Genomic DNA, 20,298 nt, shown 5'->3' with positions numbered 1-20,298 from the left:
GTGCCCAGGTCCCAGTCTACAAAGATCGTGACAGCTCTGTCTTCAATTTCCACAAATAAGAGTAACTCTTCTTTAATCATACATACAAGAGTTATTTCTACCCAATGGAGAACATGACCCTTTTCCTATGCATTGTTCCTAGCACACCATCAGTCCCTGGTAACTGTCCCTCTCCTACAAAAAGCCCAGTCCTTTTAACATCTTGCCTACTCTGTTCAACGTCAGTTGGTAGAACATTATGTTTTATAACAGGCTGGACTATGTACAGAAGGGCTTCCGGATCCTACTGACCATGATGAGTCATGTCCTAGTTTTACATTATTTTCTGCCCTCCCTATTGCGAAATCACACACACTATTAAATTTTGTAATTCAGGCTGTGTGTTTTTCCATGAAACATGGATGTGAATGAATTGTATCTAATGAAGTCAGCCCCTTCATCTCATTGATTCCTTCCCAGACACCATCATGAAACACATGTAGGAAATGCATTTGATCAATGTATTACCAGAGCCAAGCTCTTAGAGCTCACCACACAACAGGCCAATAAACTGAGAGACTACTTGTTGGGCAAGGAATATTGACTTTATTCAGAAAGCTAGGAGACCAAAAAATGGTGGACTACTGTCCCAAAGAATCATCTTTGCTGAGTTAGAATTCAGGTTTCTTTCACACGAAAAGACCTCTATAGCTTCTCTTCAAATACGGACTTACTGCAGCTGCTGAGAACCTGAACTAAAGTCATCAGAGAATACATAGAGTGAAAAACGTAAAGGATTTGCCACAACCACTGAGTCTGGTAAGTATGGCTCCACTATGTTCTTATCTTGTGACTTTTGGGTAAGATCCTTGCCACACACATTACACTGCTTTGTGTTTTCTCCAGGATAAATACTTTGATATTACTGGTGAGATGTGAGATGTGAGGATAGGGTTTTCTTTTCTTTTTTTTTAACATTTGTGAAATTGGTGAGGAATCTTTATAGAATGAATTCATGTTCTAAACACCTGACTAATAAATACATATGTATCTGACTTCTACCCAGTATGAATTTTCTCATGAAACCTAAGATGTTGCCACACTCACGATATTTGTATGGTTTCTCAGTAGTATGAATTATCTGACCAACAGTAGGGTGTGAATTTTGAACTTTGAATTTTGAAGACTTCTACCATATACCACATTCACATAAGTTTCTCTTATGTATGGATTTTCTGATGTTTAGTGAGCGCTGAGACGTGAGTAAAGGATTTTCCACACTCGAAACATTTGAAAGGTTTCTCTATATGTATTCTCCGATGTCTTTTAAGGTGTGAATTTCGACTGAAGAACTTGCCACACTCATTACATCTGAAAGGTCTCTCTCCAGTATGAATTCTCCAGTGAAGTAGAAGATGTGGTTTTTTACGGAAGACTTTTCCACATGCATCACATTTGTAACGGTTCTCACCAGTATGAATTGTCTGATGCTTTAAAAGGATTGACTTTACACGAAAGGCCTTGCCACACTCATCACATTTGTAAGGTTTCTCACCACTATGAATTGTCTGATGACTTAAAAGGGTTGACTTGACACGAAAGGCCTTGCCACACTCATCACATTTGTAAGGTTTCTCTCCAGTATGAATTGTCTGATGCTTTAAAAGGATTGACTTTACACGAAAGGCCTTGCCACACTCATCACATTTGTAAGGTTTCTCTCCAGTATGAACTGTCTGATGATTTAAAAGGTATGACTTTAAACGAAAGGCCTTGCCACACTCATCACATTTGTAAGGTTTCTCTCCAGTATGAATTGTCTGATGCCTTAAAAGGGTTGACTTTACAGGAAAGGCCTTGCCACACTCATCACATTTGTAAGGTTTCTCTCCAGTATGAACTGTCTGATGATTTAAAAGGTTTGACTTTACAGAAAACGCCTTGCCACACTCATCACATTTGTAAGGTTTCTCACCAGTATGAACTGTTTGATGACTTAAAAGCTTTGATTTTACACGAAAGGCCTTGCCACACTCATCACATTCGTAAGGTTTCTCTCCAGTATGAACTGTCTGATGACTTAAAAGTGTTGACTTTACACGAAAGGACTTGCCACACTCATCACATTTGTAAGGTTTCTCTCCAGTATGAACTGTCTGATGCCTTAAAAGTGTTGACTTTACACGAAAGGACTTGCCACACTCATCACATTTGTAAGGTTTCTCTCCAGTATGAAGTGTCTGATGACTTAAAAGGGTTGATTTTACATGAAAGGCCTTGCCACACTCACATTTGTAAAATTTCTCTCCAGTATGAACTGTCTGATGCCTTACAAGTGTTGACTTTACACGAAAGGCCTCGTGACACTCATCACATTTGTAAAGTTTCTCTCCAGTATGAACTGTCTGATGACTTAAAAGGGTTGACTTTACACGAAAGGCCTCACCACACTCATGACATTTGTAAGGTTTCTCGCCAGTATGAAGTGTCTGATGACTTAAAAGCTTTGACTTTACACAAAAGGCCTTGCCACACTCATCACATTTGTAAGGCTTCTCTCCAGTATGAACTATCTGATGACCAGCAAAGTTTGAATTTCTGCCAAAGACTTTGTCACATATATCACATTTAAATAATTTCTTTCCTGTATGAATTTTCTTATGTCTCCTGAGGTCTGAGCTGTGAGTAAAGGCCTTGCCACACTTATCACATTTGTAAGGTTTCTCTCCAATATGAACTGTCTGATGATTTAAAAGGTATGACTTTACACGAAAGGCCTTGCCACACTCATCACATTTGTAAGGTTTCTCTCCAGTATGAACCCTCTGATGACCAGCAAACTTTGCATTTCGCTTGAAGACTTTCTCACATATATCACATTTAAATAATTTCTTTCCTGTATGAATTTTCTTATGTCTCCTGAGTTGTGAACTGTGAGTAAAGGCCTTGCCACACTCATCACATTTGTAAAGTTTCTCTCCAGTATGAACTGTCTGATGACTTAAAAGGATTGACTTTCCACGAAAGGCCTTGTCACACCCATCACATTTGTAAAGTTTTTTCTTGTGTATTTTGAGTTCTTGCATTATTACTGAAGGATTCATATAACCATTCCCATATATATTAGAAACACTGGTTTGGACACAAGGAGGAATTCTTTGAAGTGGTGAAAATGAGAAACTGTTGTTGACAGACCTTTCAACTTCATAATATTCAGAAATTATCCTGCCAGTTTGAAATATCTGCAGTTTATCCTGAAAGTTAAATCCAAACCTATTTCCAAAGGGCTTGATTCCTGCATCCTTTATCTCACGCGAACCTCTTCCATTAGGCACATTTCCATTAAGGCTTACAGGTGTTCCTTTGTAATTTTTTTTGTCATCTCTCCCCTGACACTCAAAGTCACACATATTTTCCTCACTTTCCCAAAGATGAAAATGTTTGATTTCACAGCTTTCAGGTCTTCCCAGCATCAATGTTTGGAATGTTTCTAGTTTATCACTGTTCACTTCCAGTTGTAAATGCTTGATCACATGTGTAGGAGAAATATCTACAAAATAAAAAGAATCATAGGTATCCTGCTCACAATAATTCAAAAATAAATGTTTCATGTTGAATATATGTTATACCAAAAGTAATACTTATGCCAAGTTATGAAACACCACAATGATGACCTTAAGTTTTTAGAAACACTAAAGGAATAGAATTCTTAACTTAAGAAAGCATAACATAAATTCACCGTTAAGGTAGCCTAGTTTTAAAAACCATATGCCAAACACACTCACATTGGACAATCTTACGCCAACTCTCAAAAACAGAATATTTTTCTATCAGGACCCTTAGGAAGGTATCAATCAACAGTTGTCTCAAATTGAAAAGAAAAATATTACACTATCACTGTATTCTGCATACTTACTATACATAAATAAATTCTAAACAAAATATTGTATATTGTAACAGTAAATAATCCAAAACCAAACTTACCCAGTTAATAACTATTCATAATTGGTTGTTTACAATTGAAAACAAATGAGAAAGTGAAGAATATGACTAAAACAATCTTTTGGAAACAACGTAGTTTTCTAAATCTGCTATAGAACTACGTACCCAAAAAGAAAAGGCATTTTACAACGTTAACAAGTAGTATGTGTCAGCTGTATTGCAGAATACATGCTAAAAGACCATCATCTGTAAATGATACATAAATTGAGACGTAAAATATTCACCAGTTTTCTTACAGCCAATAAACAAAGCAATCCCTACCTATGTTGTTGTTGTTCAGTCGCTCAGTCGTGTTTGACTCTTTGCGACCCGTGGACTGTAGCTCACCGGACTCCTCTGTCCATGGGATTTCCCAAGCAAGAATAGTGGAGTATGTTGCCATTTCCTTCTCCATGGGATCTTCCTGACTCAGGGATCAAACCTGCATCTTCTGCATTAGCAGGTGAATTCTTTACCACCGAGCCATCAAGGAAGGCTAATCTCTACCCATGTACTATTCTTAATTACCTAGTTTAATGGCACCAAAATAAAATAAATAAAGAGCGCTCTTTGTGTATTTATTGACTAGGGTCAGACACAATATTGCTGAAAAATGTTGCAAGTGAAAAGCATACAAGATATAATGTAGTTGAGGTTTGACAGAAAACAAAATTCTGTAAAGCCATTATCCTTCAATTAAAATATAAATAAAAATTTAAAAAGATAAAATGTAGATAAAGTCGTATCATAAAAAACATGACAGAATATAGATATCACCTTTTTTAAACAAAAATACATTTTGAGTATTTACTATAAAACATGTACTACTCACAGCACTAATTTGCTTTAAAAGGCTTGAGGTAAATTAACATGCTTTTCTCTAATCAGAGCAGGAGACACATCCAATTGGTGCACAAAGTGGTAAGAGAACCAGGATATGAATCTGAACCTACAGACTGAGAAAACTTATTTGTAAACATGACCACCCACCAAATGAATAGACTAGAAAATATTAAAAAAAGAAAAAAAGAAAAAAAAATACAAGGAACTTAGAAAGAAAATGTCAAGGAAGATACAAGTCAGAAGTAGTCTGTTTAACTATTATTCAACCATCCCATCTTGAAATGGGTTGTGAGTCATCATGGATGCACAGAGTGATTTAGGTCATGTCCTGAGAAACTTGTTCAATAGATGACCAGACATTATCTTTACAGTGAGAGTATGTAGAACGTGGAGGGATGTGATAGGTACGAACAATGTTTCCATCCATATCAAGGTACTATGTGAGGAATGGTCAGGATGAAGAAAGGGCCTGCATGGAGCATAGGGTACACAGGTTTATATCAGATATCAGCTTGTGACTGCATGTCTTTGTGAAAATAACTGAGAGCACAAACTAATATACTGACATTAAAAGAAAAGAACTGGTTCAGTAAGCTTATGGGCATTATACTATGGGTATGGGACAGAAACAAGAGAGATTTTAAAAGTGACTGTGATATATGGAGAAAGCAGGATAATACCTGTTATACTATTTACAATGTAATGTATCGAACTGTGAATTTTGTAAGTTACAATGGAATGCTTATATTCAAGAAAAACATACACAATATTCCAGGATATTGTGTAAGAATCTTATCAGCAGAAATCAGAAGGAAAATCCAGGAAAAGGCTATCTAAACCTGGGTTCCTCTGTCAAGTATGATTAACCTCTCTATTGGACATTTATTTCATTTCTTCTTCCACACATGTTCATCTCAAGATCGAGGAGTATCAAAGAAAAGGAGGGATTGAAACTGACTCTGGAAGACCTTCCCAGTTACAAAAGCCTTTCTGAGGCATCCAACTCTTTTTTGTAGAAAAAAGGCTTTATTCTCCTAGACCTTCCCTGAGTTCAAAAGAGCAGATTCAAACAGTTACTAATACATAAAAGGACATAAAAGGATCATACCATGATCAAGTGGGATTTATTGCAGGGATGCAAGATTTCTCAATATCCACAAGTTAATCACTATGATACAACCACATTAACAGTTGAAGACTAAAAACCATATGATCATCAATAGATGCAGAAAAGGTTCTGACAAAATTCAAGTGCCATTTATGATAAAAACCCTTCAGAAAGTCAGCACAGATGGACCCTACCTCAACATAATTAAGACTGTATATGTCAAATACACAGCTAACATCATACTCAACAGGGAAACACTGAAAGCATTCCCCTTAACAACATGAATAAGACAAGAATGTTCACTATTGCCACTTCTATTGAATATATTTTTGGAAGTCCTAGCCACAACAATCAGAAAGGAAAAAGAAACAAAAGGAATTCAAGTTAAAAAAAATTAAAAAGAAGTAAAACTGTCACTATGATGCTACAGACAGAAAATCCCGAAGATGCCACCAGATGACTACTAGACCTCATCAATGAACAGAGTCAACTTACTGGATACAAAATATATAGAAAACTGCTGCATTTCTATACACTAATAATGATATATCACAAAGTGAAATTAATGAAACAATCCCATTCACCATCTCATAGAAAAGAATAAAATTCTAAGGAATAAACCTACCTAAGAAGTCAAAAGAACTGTACTCATAAAACTATAAGATGCTGATGACTGATACCAAAGATGACACAAACAGATGGCACAAACATATACATAAGAAGTAACACTGTCAAAATGACCATACTATCCAAGGCAATCGACATATTCAATGCAACCCTTATCAAATTAACAATGACATATTTCATAAAACAAAGAAAAACTTAATTTGTACCAAAATACAAAAGACTTTGATATCTAAAATGATCTTGACAAAGAACAGAGCTGGAGGAATCATGTTCCCTGAGTTCAGACTACACTACAAACTGAGAGTCAACAAAGTGAAAGTGAAGTTGCTCAGTCGTGTCCAATTCTTTGTGACCCCATCGACTGTAGCCTACCAGGTACCTCTGTCCATGGGATTCTCCAGGTAAGAATACTGAAGTGGGTTGCCATTTCCTTCTCCAGCAGATCTTCCTCACCCAGGGACTGAACCTGGACCTGGGTCTCCTGCATTGTAGGCAGATGGCTTTACCGTCAGAGCCACCAGGGAAGTCGTATGAAGATGGCACAAAACAGAAACACAGATTGGTAGAACAGGAGAGAAAACCCAGAAATAAACCAGTTTACTTAGAGTCAATTATTGTATAACAAAGGAGGAAAGAATACAGAATGAAGAAATCTCTTCAATAAGTGATGCTGGCATAAATGGATAGTTATATGAAAAAGAATGAAATTACAACATTCTCTAACACCACATACAAAAATAAACTCAAACTGTGTTAAACATCTAAATGCAAGGCCAGATACTATAAAATTCATAGTGGAAAACAAATCCAAAACACTGATATAAATGTCAGCAAATTTTTTTTGGATCTATCTCTTACAGTCATGGTAATAAAAGCAAAATCAAACAAATGAGACCTAATTAAATTTAAAACCTTTTTGCAAAGCAAAGGAAACCAAAAAAAGAACAAAAATTCAACTTTTGGATTAGGAGACTATATATGCAAATGATGATACCTATAGGGGATTTATTTCCAAAATATACAAACAGTTCACACAGCTTAATATCAAAACAAACAAACAACCCAATCAAAAACTGGGCAGAAGATCAAAACAGATATTTCTCCAAAGGAGACAAACAGATGGCCAACAGTCACCTGAAAAGATGTTTGACATCTCTACTTATGAGAGAAATGCAAATCAAAACCACAAAAATGTATCACCTCACACTGGTCAGAATGACCACCATCAAAAAGTCTACAAACAATAAATGCTTGAGAGGGTGTGAAGAAAAGAGAACCCTCCTACACTGTTGGAAGGAACATAAATTGGTACTGCCACTTTGGAGAATAGCACGGAGGTTCCATAAAGAACTAAAAATAGAGCTATCACATGAACTAGCAATTCCAATCCTGGGCATATATCCAGAAAGGATGAAAACTAATTCAAAATGATACACGCACCCCAATGTTTTAGCAGCACTATTTATACCAGGCAAAACATGGCAGCAACCTAAATGTTCACTGACAAAGGGATAAAGAATATGTGGTACATATATACAAGGGAATATTGTGAAGTGAAAGTAGCTCAGCCGTGTCCAACTCTTTAAGACCCCATGGCCTGCAGCCTGCCAGACTCCCCTGTCCATGAAATTCTCGAGGCAACAACACTGGAGTGGGTTGCCACCTCCACAGCATAAAACACAACGAAGTAATGCCTTTTGCAGCAATATAGACAGACTTAGGGATTATTCTAAGTGAAATCAGACAGAAAAAGACAAATATCATAGGATATTTTATGTTGAACTGAAATAAATGATACAAATGAATTTATTCACAAAATAAACTCACCAGCATAAAAAACAAACTTATAGTTACCAAAGGGGATAGTACAGGATGATGATGGGGGCAGAAAAGGGAGAGATAAATTAGGAGTCTAAATATATACAAACTAATATTTATACAAAACAGATAAACAACAAGAACCTACGATATAGCTCAGGGAACTATACTGAGTATCTTGTAAACTGCTGTATACCTGAAACACAACATTGTAAATTAACTATACCTAAAAAGTGGAGAAGGAAATGGCAGCCCACTCCAGTATTCTTGCCTGGAGAATCCCAGGGACAAAGGAGCCTGGTGGGCTGCTGTATATGGGGTCTCACAGAGTTGGATACAGCTGAAGCGACTTGGCATGCATGCATGCATTGGAGAAGGAAATGGAAACCCATGCCAGTGTTTTTGCCTGGAGAATCCCAGGGACAGAGGAGCCTGGTGGGCTGCCCTCTGTGCGGTCGCACAGAGTCACACACGACTGATGTGACTTAGCAGCAGCAGCATACCTAAAAAGAATGGTAAAAACAAAAACAAAAACATCTCTTGCGGAGATGTTCAAAAGATGTTTCATAAGGGTGTAAAAACTACTAAATGGGGGGAGCAGTCTATGAAACAAGACATATTGACAAAACTGAATATCCACCAGCAAAAGAATTTACTTGGAACATTATCTTACACTATAGACAAAAATGAACTCAAAATGGTTCAAAGACCTAACCCTAAGTCCCAAATGTATAAAACTAGAAGTAAACGTGCAGGAAATGTTTCTGGAAACTGGACCCACAAATGATTTACCAGATATAACACCAAAAGCACAGGCCACAAAATAAAACCAGATATCAAAATTGAACTACATCAAAATTATAAACTACTGTGCATTAAAGTGCAGTGAGTTTGAAAAGACAATCAACAGTAAAAGAGAAAATATGTGGAAGTCATACACCTGATAGTAAATGAGTACAAAGAATATATAAAGAATTTTAAGAGGGACCAATCACCAGTTCCACCATAGGGACTATTCCCCAATCAACCATCCAACGCATTGCAAATACAAAACAGAAACACTAAGAGTAACACAGAAATTTGAACTCAAGGATAAAATAAAAAATGCCTACAATGCACAGAACAACAGTGCAGCCAATAGCCTCATAGATATGAGAATGTGAACTTGGACAAAGTTGTCCTGGGATAAATTCCCATAGCATTGACAGAGGCTAAAATATATGGTCCTTGTTACACATGAACAACACTGTCACGGTGCCCTTGACAGAGTCTTCAAAGCCAGAAAATAACCTGGAAAGATGTATCGGGCTCTCGTGATACTTTCTCTCTCATAATCCTAGAACATGCTGACCACTCTACTGGATAGCTTCAAGTGGTGACTTTGTGCAGAGCAAGAAAATAACATTAGGAATAGTGTCTCCATCACAGTTTTCTGTTACCTAGTAAATCCACTCCACAGAGACTCACCAGAGGCTGCCAATTAAACATAGGTGGATTATCACAGCAAGGAAACCAGATAAAATTTCAGACCCTCAGGAATATATTTCAAAGAGATTTAAGAGGTAAAAGGATACAAAGTAAGGAGAATGTAACATCAGGAACAGTTGACATTCCCAGACTGGGTAGGGCAGCACAAGAGTAAAATTAATACAACATGAAGGTCAGACATCACAGCATCTTCAGATGGGACCATGCGCTCGACCTACAGATGGCCAGCTAAGAGCCTGCGAGATTCACATATGCTCCCCTTGTAGGATCTAGGATCAAAACTCTCCTTACATTTTCCTAAGTAACAACCACAGAGGATCCAATCCACCAACTTGTCCCACTCCTAAACAGAAAAAAACAGCCCTTTTGAGATACTCGTTTTTCTTTATACATTGTATTTTTGGCTATTTTTACATCACTCCCCACTGTCCAGAGCTTTTTCTCATGCTCCAATGTGGAGATACTATTTAGATCAGAAACAGAAATTCTGGGACTCCCCTGGTGATCCAGTGGTTTAGACTCTGCATTTCCAATGCAGGGGGTGCAGGTTTGATCCTTAGTCAGGGAACTAATGGAGAAGGCAATGGCAAGCCACTCCAGTACTCTTGCCTAGAAAATCCCATGGGTGGAGGAGCCTGGTAGGCTTCAGTCCATGGGGTTGCTACCAGTCGGATGCAACTGAGCCACTTCACTTTCACTTTTCACTTTCACATAATGGAGAAGGAAATGGCAACCTACTCCAGTGTTCTTGCCTGGAGAATCCCAGGGATGGCAGAGCCTGATGGGCTGCTGTCTATGGGGTCGCACAGAGTCGGACACGACTGAAACCACTTAGCAGCAGCAGGGAACTGAGATTCCACATGCAGAATGGTGCAGCCAAAAAAAAGTAAACAAGCAAGCAAAAACAAACAAATAGGTATTCAGCGTTATCAGAAGAAAGAGATCTAAAGTGCTGTGGATTTTTTGACTGAGCCAAAAGTCAAAAGGTAGAAAATAGGAAATCGGGTTTTGGATATTTTTTAACATTTGCCAGTGAGCTTTGTACATAATTAAGCTCTGGGACAACCTCAGATATGACATGAAACAGACACAGCATCTGAAGAGGGTCAGTTTAACCTTGTGAAGCTGTGTCATACCCCAGTCACCAGAATTCTCAGATGAAAGACATCAGGGCCTCCCAAGGGGGCACGCAGGGAAAATGCAGATACCCAAGGGCAGCTCGGGAAGGAAGTCATCCTCACCCACAGATAGCAGGTTCCTGTAGGTCTCCAGCATCACTTCCCTGTACAAGGCCCTCTGAGCAGGGTCCAGGAATTCCCACTCCTCTTGAGTGAATTCGATGGCCACATCCTCACAGGTCAGCAGTTCCTGAAATGAAACCACATGTCACCAAAATGGCCATGAAAAGTTCTCATTTTCATGCAAAAGAGAAAGGGTAGTAAGGGCTAAGGATTGACTTGGTTCAAGTATGTGTTCTAACAGATCCATGCAAGGGTATCTGGAGAAATTATGGATCTCTAATTTTAATTTCTTATGCTTTTCCCTAAGACCTTATGAGATCCTCCAATTAATATGGATTTTTCATCATTGTTCAAAATCCATGAAGTATATAAACATAAAGCTCAACACTGTTTTGGCTATATAGAAGTGTCAGATATTATGTTCTACCCAGTGAATGCAATTCATTATCTAGATGAGGTACAGTATGAGTGGTGTCTTCAGAGATGACGAAATCCACAGCACTTTTAATGGAAAGGTCAAAATTTTCAGTTATGATGTTGATAACAGCAGCAAGGATCAAAAGTGTCTGAAGGCTTCCTGTTGCTCTAAATTACTGTAATACTACTCTAAACATTAAATAAGTACTTTACAGGCAAGAACCTGTCATCAATGTAATAGCTCATTAAAGAATGATCTGTTCCCACCTTACAGAAGAAAACCTGTGTCACAGACACTCTGAGAAACTCGACTCAGATCAAGAAGGTTAAGAAATGTTACATGAAGCACCTGAACTCAGAAGCTTGGGCTCAGCAACTGAAGCTTAAGCATCTAACAGTTAAGTAATACAGAGAACATTAAAAGTCCTTTGACAGAGGGCTTCTAAAGAAAACTTGAAAGAAGTCCAAGGTGAGCCTCCTCCCTGCCCCTCTGTCTTCTCTGCAAGGGGAGCAGCTCTCAGGCCTTGGGCCTTCATCCCTTGAAAATGGACACCTGTGCCAAATTAGTCTCTACCCCCTCCCTGATCAGGAGAAGCTCCTCCCTGTTGAGTGATCACTGTCCACAGTGGTGGTGAAGGACTGGAGACACTGACCCATGAGAGCCACAGCAGCTTGGCAGCCCCAGGTCCCCCCAGCCATCTCACTTATTCCTAGCCTCAGCTTCCAAACCAGTGCCATTTCAAAGGACTTTGACACAGCAGCCAAGTTCCCTGGAGCTGGAGCTGCCACAGCAAGGGTGGCTGGCTCCAGGCCTGGAAGTGGGACTGTGTTCGGGAGCTTCATCACTGTTATGCCAGGAACCCTTCTCTCAAACAATAGCTCTTCTATGCCATGGGCTTGGCCCTCAAAGGCCATGGCGCTCTTTTGCCTGATGGTGGTCTAGCTCATCTTCTTCACAATACGAAGGAGCTGTTTCCACCTCCCATAGTTCTTTCTCCTTTGTCTGCCCTGTATGTTCCCTTTCCTGTAACTCCTCAGGCAGCCTGGGGAAAGTGGTGGGCTCAGGGTTTGGCAGAAGGAAAACAAATAAATATTGTATTAATATGAAAAAAAAAAAGTCCACAGTGAACAATTTGGAATGGCATGAAAGGTCATTATAGACGTGGATACAGAAACAACTGTTAGTAATTTACTACTTAAAAAACTAACAGGATCGTTTAGAAAATTCCAAGGCCACAGATTATACTGATAACATAATTTCAACTGAAAAAAAAAAAAAAAGGTGATATGTAGTTTTAAAATCATGATGTCAGGTTATTTATTTGACTTTTTTCTTGTTTCTTGAGTTATGCCTGTATTGCTATGAACTTTCCCCTTAGGACTGCTTTTATAGTGTCCCACAGGTTTTGGGTTGTTGTGTTTTCATTTTCATTCGTTTCTATGCAAATTTTGATTTCTTTTTTGATTTCTTCTGTGATTTGTTGGCTATTCAGTAGCGTGTTGTTCAGCCTCCATATGTTGGAATTCTTAATAGTTTTTCTCCTGTAATTGAGATCTAATCTTACTCCACTGTGGTCAGAAAAGATGCATGGAATGATTTCAATTTTTTTGAATTTACAAGGCTAGATTTATGGCCCAGGATGTGATCTATCCCAGAGAAGGTTCCGTGTGCGCTTGAGAAAAAGGTGAAATTCATTGTTTTGGGATGAAATGTCCTATAGATATCAATTAGGTCTAACTGGTCTATTGTATCGTTTAAAGTTTGTGTTTCCTTGTTAATTTTCTGTTTAGTTGATCTATCCATAGGTGTGAGTGGGGTATTAAAGTCTCCCACTATTATTGTGTTATTGTTAATTTCTCCTTTCATACTTGTTAGCATTTGTCTTGCATATTGCAGTGCTCCTATGTTGGATGCATATATATTTATAATTGTTATATCTTCTTCTTGGATTGATCCTTTGATCATTATGTAGTGACCATCTTTGTCTCTTTTCACAGCCTTTGTTTTAAAGTCTATTTTATCTGATATGAGTATTGCTACTCCTGCTTTCTTTTGGTCCCTATTTGCACAGAAAATCTTTTTCCAGCTCTTCACTTTCAGTCTGTATGTGTCCCCTGTTTTGAGGTGGGTCTCTTGTAGACAACATATGTAGGGGTCTTGTTTTTATATCCATTCAGCCAGTCTTTGTCTTTTGGTTGGGGCATTCAACCCATTTACGTTTAAGGTAATTATTGATAAGTATGATCCCGTTGCCATTTACTTTATTGTTTTGGGTTCGAATTTATACACCCTTTTTGTGTTTCCTGTCTAGAGAATATCCTTTAGTATTTGTTGGAGACCTGGTTTAGTGGTGCTGAATTCTCTCAGCTTTTGCTTGTCTGTAAAGCTTTTGATTTCTCCTTCATATTTGAATGAGATCCTTGCTGGTACAATAATCTGGGCTGTAGGTTATTTTCTTTCATCACTTTAAGTATGTCTTGCCATTCCCTCCTGGCTTGAAGAGTTTCTATGAAAGATCAGCTGTTATCCTTATGGGAATTCCCTTGTGTGTTATTTGTTGTTTTTCCCTTGCTGCTTTTAATATTTGTTCTTTGTGTTTGATCTTTGTTAATTTGATTAATATGTGTCTTGGGGTGTTTCACCTTGGGTTTATCCTGTCTGGGACTCTCTGGGTTTCTTGGACTTGAGTGATTATTTCCTTCCCCATTTTAGGGAAGTTTTCAACTATTATCTCCTCAAGTATTTTCTCATGGTCTTTCTTTTGTCTTCTTCTTCCGGGACTCCTATGATTCGAATGCTGTAGCATTTAATATTGTCCTGGAGGTATCTGAGATTGTCCTCATTTCTTTTAATTCGTTTTAATTCTTTTAACTCTACACTTAAAGCAACTAGAAAAGGAAGAAATGAAGAACCCCAGGGTTAGTAGAAGGAAAGAAATGTTAAAAATTAGGGCAGAAATAAATGCAAAATAAACAAAAGATACCATAGCAAAAATCAACAAAGCCAAAAGCTGGCTCTTTGAGAGGATAAATAAAATTGACAAACCATTAGCCAGACTCATCAAGAAACAAAGGGAGAAAAATCAAATCAATAAACTTAGAAATGAAAATGGAGAGACCACAACAAACAATACAGAAATACAAACGATCACAAGAGACTACTACCAGCAATTATATGCCAATAAAATAGACAACGTGGAAGAAATGGACAAATTCTTAGAAAAGTACAACTTTCCAAAACTCGACCAGGAAGAAATAGAAAATCTTAACAGACCCATCACAAGCTCGGAAATTGAAACTGGAATCAGAAATCTTCCAGCAAACAAAAGCCCAGGTCCAGATGGCTTCACAGCTGAATTCTACCAAAAATTTAGAGAAGAGATAACACCTATCCTACTCAAACTCTTCCAGAAAATTGCAGAGGAAGGTAAACTTCCAAACTCATTCTATGAGGCCACCATCACCCTAATACCAAAACCTGACAAAGATGCCACAAAAAAAGAAAACTACAGGCCAATGTCACTGATGAACATAGATGCAAAAATCCTTAACAAAATTCTAGCAATCAGAATCCAACAACACATTAAAAAGATCATACACCATGACCAAGTGGGCTTTATCCCAGGGATGCAAGGATTCTTCAATATCCGCAAATCAATCAATGTAATACAACACATTAACAAATTGAAAAACAAAAACCATATGATTATCTCAATAGATGCAGAGAAAGCCTTTGACAAAATTCAACATCCTTTTATGATAAAAACTCTCCAGAAAGCAGGAATAGAAGGAACATACCTCAACATAATAAAAGCTATACATGACAAACCCACAGCAAACATTACCCTCAATGGTGAAAAATTGAAAGCATTTCCTCTAAAGTTAGGAACAAGACAAGGGTGTCCACTTTCACCATTACTATTCAACATAGTTTTGGAAGTTTTGGCCACAGGAATCAGAGCAGAAAAAGAAATAAAAGGAAACCAAATTGGAAAAGAAGTAAAACTCTCACTGTTTGCAGATGACATGATCCTCTACATAGAAAACCCTAAAGATTCCATCAGAAAATTACTAGAACTAATCAATGAATATAGTAAAGTTGCAGGATATAAAATCAACACACAGAAATCCCTTGACTTCCTATACACTAATAATGAGAAAATAGAAAGAGAAATTAAGGAAACAATCCCATTCACCATTGCAACAAAAAGAATAAAATATTTAGGAATGTATCTACCTAAGGAAACTAAAGACCTATATATAGAAAACTATAAAACACTGGTGAAAGAAATCAAAGAGGACACTAATAGATGGAGAAATATACCATGTTCATGGATTGGAAGAATCAATATAGTGAAAATGAGTATACTACCCAAAGCAATTTATAGATTCAATGCAATCCCTATCAAGCTACCAACGGTATTCTTCACAGAGCTAGAACAAATAATTTCACAATTTGTATGGAAATACAAAAAACCTCGAATAGCCAAAGCAATCTTGAGAAAGAAGAATGGAACTGGAGGAATCAACCTGCCTGACTTCAGGCTCTACTACAAAGCCACAGTCATCAAGACAGTGTGGTACTGGCACAAAGACAGAAATATCGATCAATGGAACAAAATAGAAAGCCCAGAGATAAATCCACGCACATATGGACACCTTATCTTTGACAAAGGAGGCAAGAATATACAATGGATTAAAGACAATCTCTTTAACAAGTGGTGCTGGGAAAACTGGTCAACCACTTGTAAAAGAATGAAACTAGAACACTTTCTAACACCATACACAAAAATAAACTCAAAATGGATTAAAGATCTAAACATAAGACCAGAAACTATAAAACTCCTAGAGGAGAACATAGGCAAAACACTCTCTGACATACATCACAGCAGGATCCTCTATGACCCACCTCCCAGAATATTGGAAATAAAACCAAAAATAAACAAATGGGACCTAATTAAACTTAAAAGCTTCTGCACATCAAAGGAAACTATAAGCAAGGTGAAAAGACAGCCTTCAGAGTGGGAGAAAATAATAGCAAATGAAGCAACTGACAAACAACTAATCTCAAAAATATACAAGCAACTCCTACAGCTCAATTCCAGAAAAATAAATGACCCAATCAAAAAATGGGCCAAAGAACTAAACAGACATTTCTCCAAAGAAGACATACAGATGGCTAACAAACACATGAAAAGATGTTCAACATCACTCATTATCAGAGAAATGCAAATCAAAACCACTATGAGGTACCATTTCACACCAGTCAGAATGGCTGTGATCCAAAAGTCTACAAGTAATAAATGCTGAAAAGGGTGTGGAGAAAAGGGAACCCTCTTACACTGTTGGTGGGAATGCAAACCAGTACAGCCACTATGGAGAACAGTGTGGAGATTCCTTAAAAAACTGGAAATAGAACTGCCTTATGACCCAGCAATCCCACTGCTGGGCATATGTGGGGAGCGAGCTCTGCCCGTGGCAAAGGTCATGAGGAAGGAGGCTTGACATACGCAAAGGCGGGATCAAGCCTCAGGAGTCTCCCTGGAAATTCTCGAGCATTTACACCCAAAACCAGAGTCTGCCTACTTTCTGCTTTGTGCTTTCACCTACACCTCTGACTTTACGGGGGGCTGTCCCCCACTACCTCTCTGAAAAAAGTTAGCTTACAGCTCCAGTTAATAATTCCTGGGTGTGACAGTGTTTAACTTACAAACTCCTTTGGAAATCCTCTAGCCTGCCTGAATAGGTTTTTCCGGCCACATGTGATTGTTCAGAGCCTCCCAACTGTGAGAGGCAGGAGATGTTCTAAACTGTCTAAACACAGATTCTTTTGAGTAGTTAAAAGATTGATTAGAAATTGTATTGGTGAAGGGATTTTCACTTGTTGGGCCAATGTTTGCTGCTAAGTTTCCATATCCCTTACCTGCTGTGTCCCTGGCAGTGTATTGATTAATATAATTGGTGTAAGTAGTAGCTTTAATGTTTGTAACCTGGGACCCTTGAGTTAATTCTTTTTCTTGTTGTAGCCCACCACACCTTTGCTCTGTAGAAATGCAACTTTATCTAATGCTTTTGGAGGGTGGCTCCTGACCAATCACCTTTAGAGAAAAATAAGTTTTCTGAAGAAAGGGTCTTAAAATGTTAAGAGGCCTCCGGGCCAGAAGATGATGCAAATCACCTAAGCTTTTGCATATGATAAGTTTGCAGGAAGAAAGCCTGGCTTGCTGCCTGACTCTACCCCTTCCCCCCTTATCCTCTATGCATAACTTAAGGTATAAAAACTACTTTGAAAAATAAAGTGCGGGCCTTGTTCACCGAAACTTGGTCTCACCATGTCGTTCTTTCTCTTACCTTCTGGCTGAATTATTCAGCCTCTTTTCTCCACTGAATTTCCTCACTGAGCTATCCTTATTTCAGCCTCTTTTCTTCACTGAATTTTACTGAGCTATCCTCATTCTATTACTCTTTATATCTTTAATTAACATTTAATTAAGCAGTTGTTTCCTGATCTTCACCTACGCCGTCTCTCCTTCGAATACCCTGGATCAGCCGGGGCTGGTCCCCGGCAGGCATACACACTGAGGAATCCAGAATTGAAAGAGACACGTGTAACCCAATGTTCACTGCAGCACTGTTTATAATAGCCAGGACATGGAAGCAACCTAGATGTCCATCAGCAGATGAATGGATAAGAAAGCTTTGGTACATATACACAATGGAGTATTACTCAGCCATTGAAAAGAATACATTTGAATCCGTTCTAATGAGATGGATGAAACTGGAGCCTATTATACAGAGTGAAGTAAGCCATAAAGAAAAACACCAATACAGTACACTAATGCATATATATGGAATTTAGAAAAATGGTAACAATAACCCTGTATATGAGACAGCAAAAGAGACACCGATGTATAGAACAGTCTTTTGGACTTTGTGGGAGAGGGAGAGGGTGGGATGATTTGGGAGAATGGCATGGAAACACGTATAATATTATGCCAGTCCAGGTCTGATGCATGATACTGGATGCTTGGGGCTGGTGCACTGGGACGACCCAGAGGGATGGTATGGGGAGGGAGGAGGGAGGAGGGTTCAGGATGGGGAACACATGTATACCTGTGGCAGATTTATTTTGATATATGGCAAAACCAATAAAATATTGTAAAGTTAAATTTAAAAAAAAGTATCATTTGAAAAAAAAAATCATGATGTCTTCTATCTAAACCACAGACTTGCACATGCATGCATGCTTATCTATAAAAAATTAACTGACACGAAAGAATCGGTCTTTTGACAGATTTTTTGGAAAATTTTATATCATCCTTTTATTTACATGTATTTCAACATCTTTCAGATGATAAAAATGTATCCTTTGTACTCAGCTGAGTTTGTCAACAGGATTCTACACTATGCTACCAAAAGAAAACTTGTAAAAACATTAAAAAAAAAAAAAGAATACTTGAATTCAATTCATAATAAAATTACCATATACAAAGATACAAATACAATTTTATCCTTTTAAATTTACATAACAAGGCATTAACAGAAGCCAAAGACTTTCTTTGCTTTTTTTTCCATTAATAAAACAGTGATTTGAAATTCGAAGAGTCATTAGATTATGACAAAAAAAAGTATCACAATAGCAAAGTAAAAAAACTTCTTGGAGAATTAAAAATCATGGCAAAAAAGAATATGGAAAAAAATATAGTTATTAAGCAAGACTATCTCAAGACTATCTCATGATGATAGGAAGGAAACATTCAATACATTCCTTCTGAAATTACAGTGGCATGAAAGGAGCTGTCCTGGGGGCCTGTCTTTCACCACCATACGATGCACATGAGCAGGGGCCACAGGAAGTAACAAGAGGAAAATCCCAGGGCAAGAGCCACAGAGTTTGTCAGAGAGGTGAAACAGGTAGTACTCACGTTTGTGAGGACATGGAAAGGTGAAAAGTGAAAGGATGGAAAAAGACAGAACATCCTAAAGAGAGCAGGGGAGACTGTTATATCAGACAAAATAAACTGAAGAAAAAAAAAAAACTGCAACGAGATAAATATTGTATAATGATAAATGGTCAATTTACCAAAAAGCTGTAACAAGTAAAAATATATATACATCTAACATTAGATATCTCAGAAAAATGAAGCAAACATTGAACACGCATGTACAGACCACATGGCCCAACAAAAGCATAAAACACATGTATCTCAAGGACACATAAAACATTCTCTATGAGAGACTACATATTAGGCCAAAATTAACTATCTTAAGAGACTGATACCAGAAAAGTATCTTCCCTAACAACAACGAAATCAGATCAGATCAGTTGCTCAATCGTGTCCAACTCTTTGCAACCCCATGAATCACAGCACACCAGGCCACCCTGTCCATCATCAACTCCTGGAATTCACTCAGACTCACGTCCATCAAGTCAGTGATGCCATCCAGCCATCTCATTCTCTGTCGTTCCCTTCTCCTCCTGCCCCCAATCCCTCCCAGCATCAGAGTCTTTTCCAATGAGTCAACTCTTTGCATGAGGTGGCCAAAGTAAACACACACACAAAAAAGACAATTTCTCAAATGTGGACATTAAACAGCTCACTCTTACACCACAAATGGGTCTAAGAAAAAAACCACATGGAAATTTTTAAATACATGGATGAAAATGAAAAGACAATATTACAAAATTTATAACACACAGAGAACACTGTACTAAAAGGAAAGTCTGAACTGTTAAATGCTTACAGTAAAAAAGAGAAAAGATCTTAAATCTGAAATCTATTTTTAGACCTCTAG

The 20,298-nt window shown here is 37.9% G+C and overlaps 1 protein-coding gene across 4 annotated transcripts in view; it reads right to left on the bottom strand.

The window, feature by feature from the left end:
• Positions 1-562: 562 nt before the first annotated feature.
• The window catches only part of LOC133229658 (zinc finger protein 665-like), a 36,376-nt gene continuing 16,640 nt past the window's right edge, over positions 563-20,298 (bottom strand). For 3 of the 4 annotated variants that reach the window (XM_061386264.1, XM_061386263.1, XM_061386265.1), the window contains 2 exons: positions 11,086-11,212; positions 563-3,529 (listed from right to left, as the gene is read on the bottom strand). In XM_061386264.1, the coding sequence (XP_061242248.1) occupies positions 1,200-3,529; positions 11,086-11,212 (2,457 nt within the window). In that variant the 3' untranslated portion in view covers positions 563-1,199. Of the gene's footprint in view, positions 3,530-4,242; positions 4,412-11,085; positions 11,213-20,298 lie in introns of those variants that run through there. The other variant, XM_061386266.1, reaches the window with a different exon arrangement.

Source organism: Bos javanicus, chromosome 18, assembly GCF_032452875.1.
Source record: "Bos javanicus breed banteng chromosome 18, ARS-OSU_banteng_1.0, whole genome shotgun sequence".
Lineage (NCBI taxonomy): Eukaryota > Metazoa > Chordata > Mammalia > Artiodactyla > Bovidae > Bos > Bos javanicus.
This window is presented reverse-complemented; position numbering and strand designations above follow the sequence as displayed.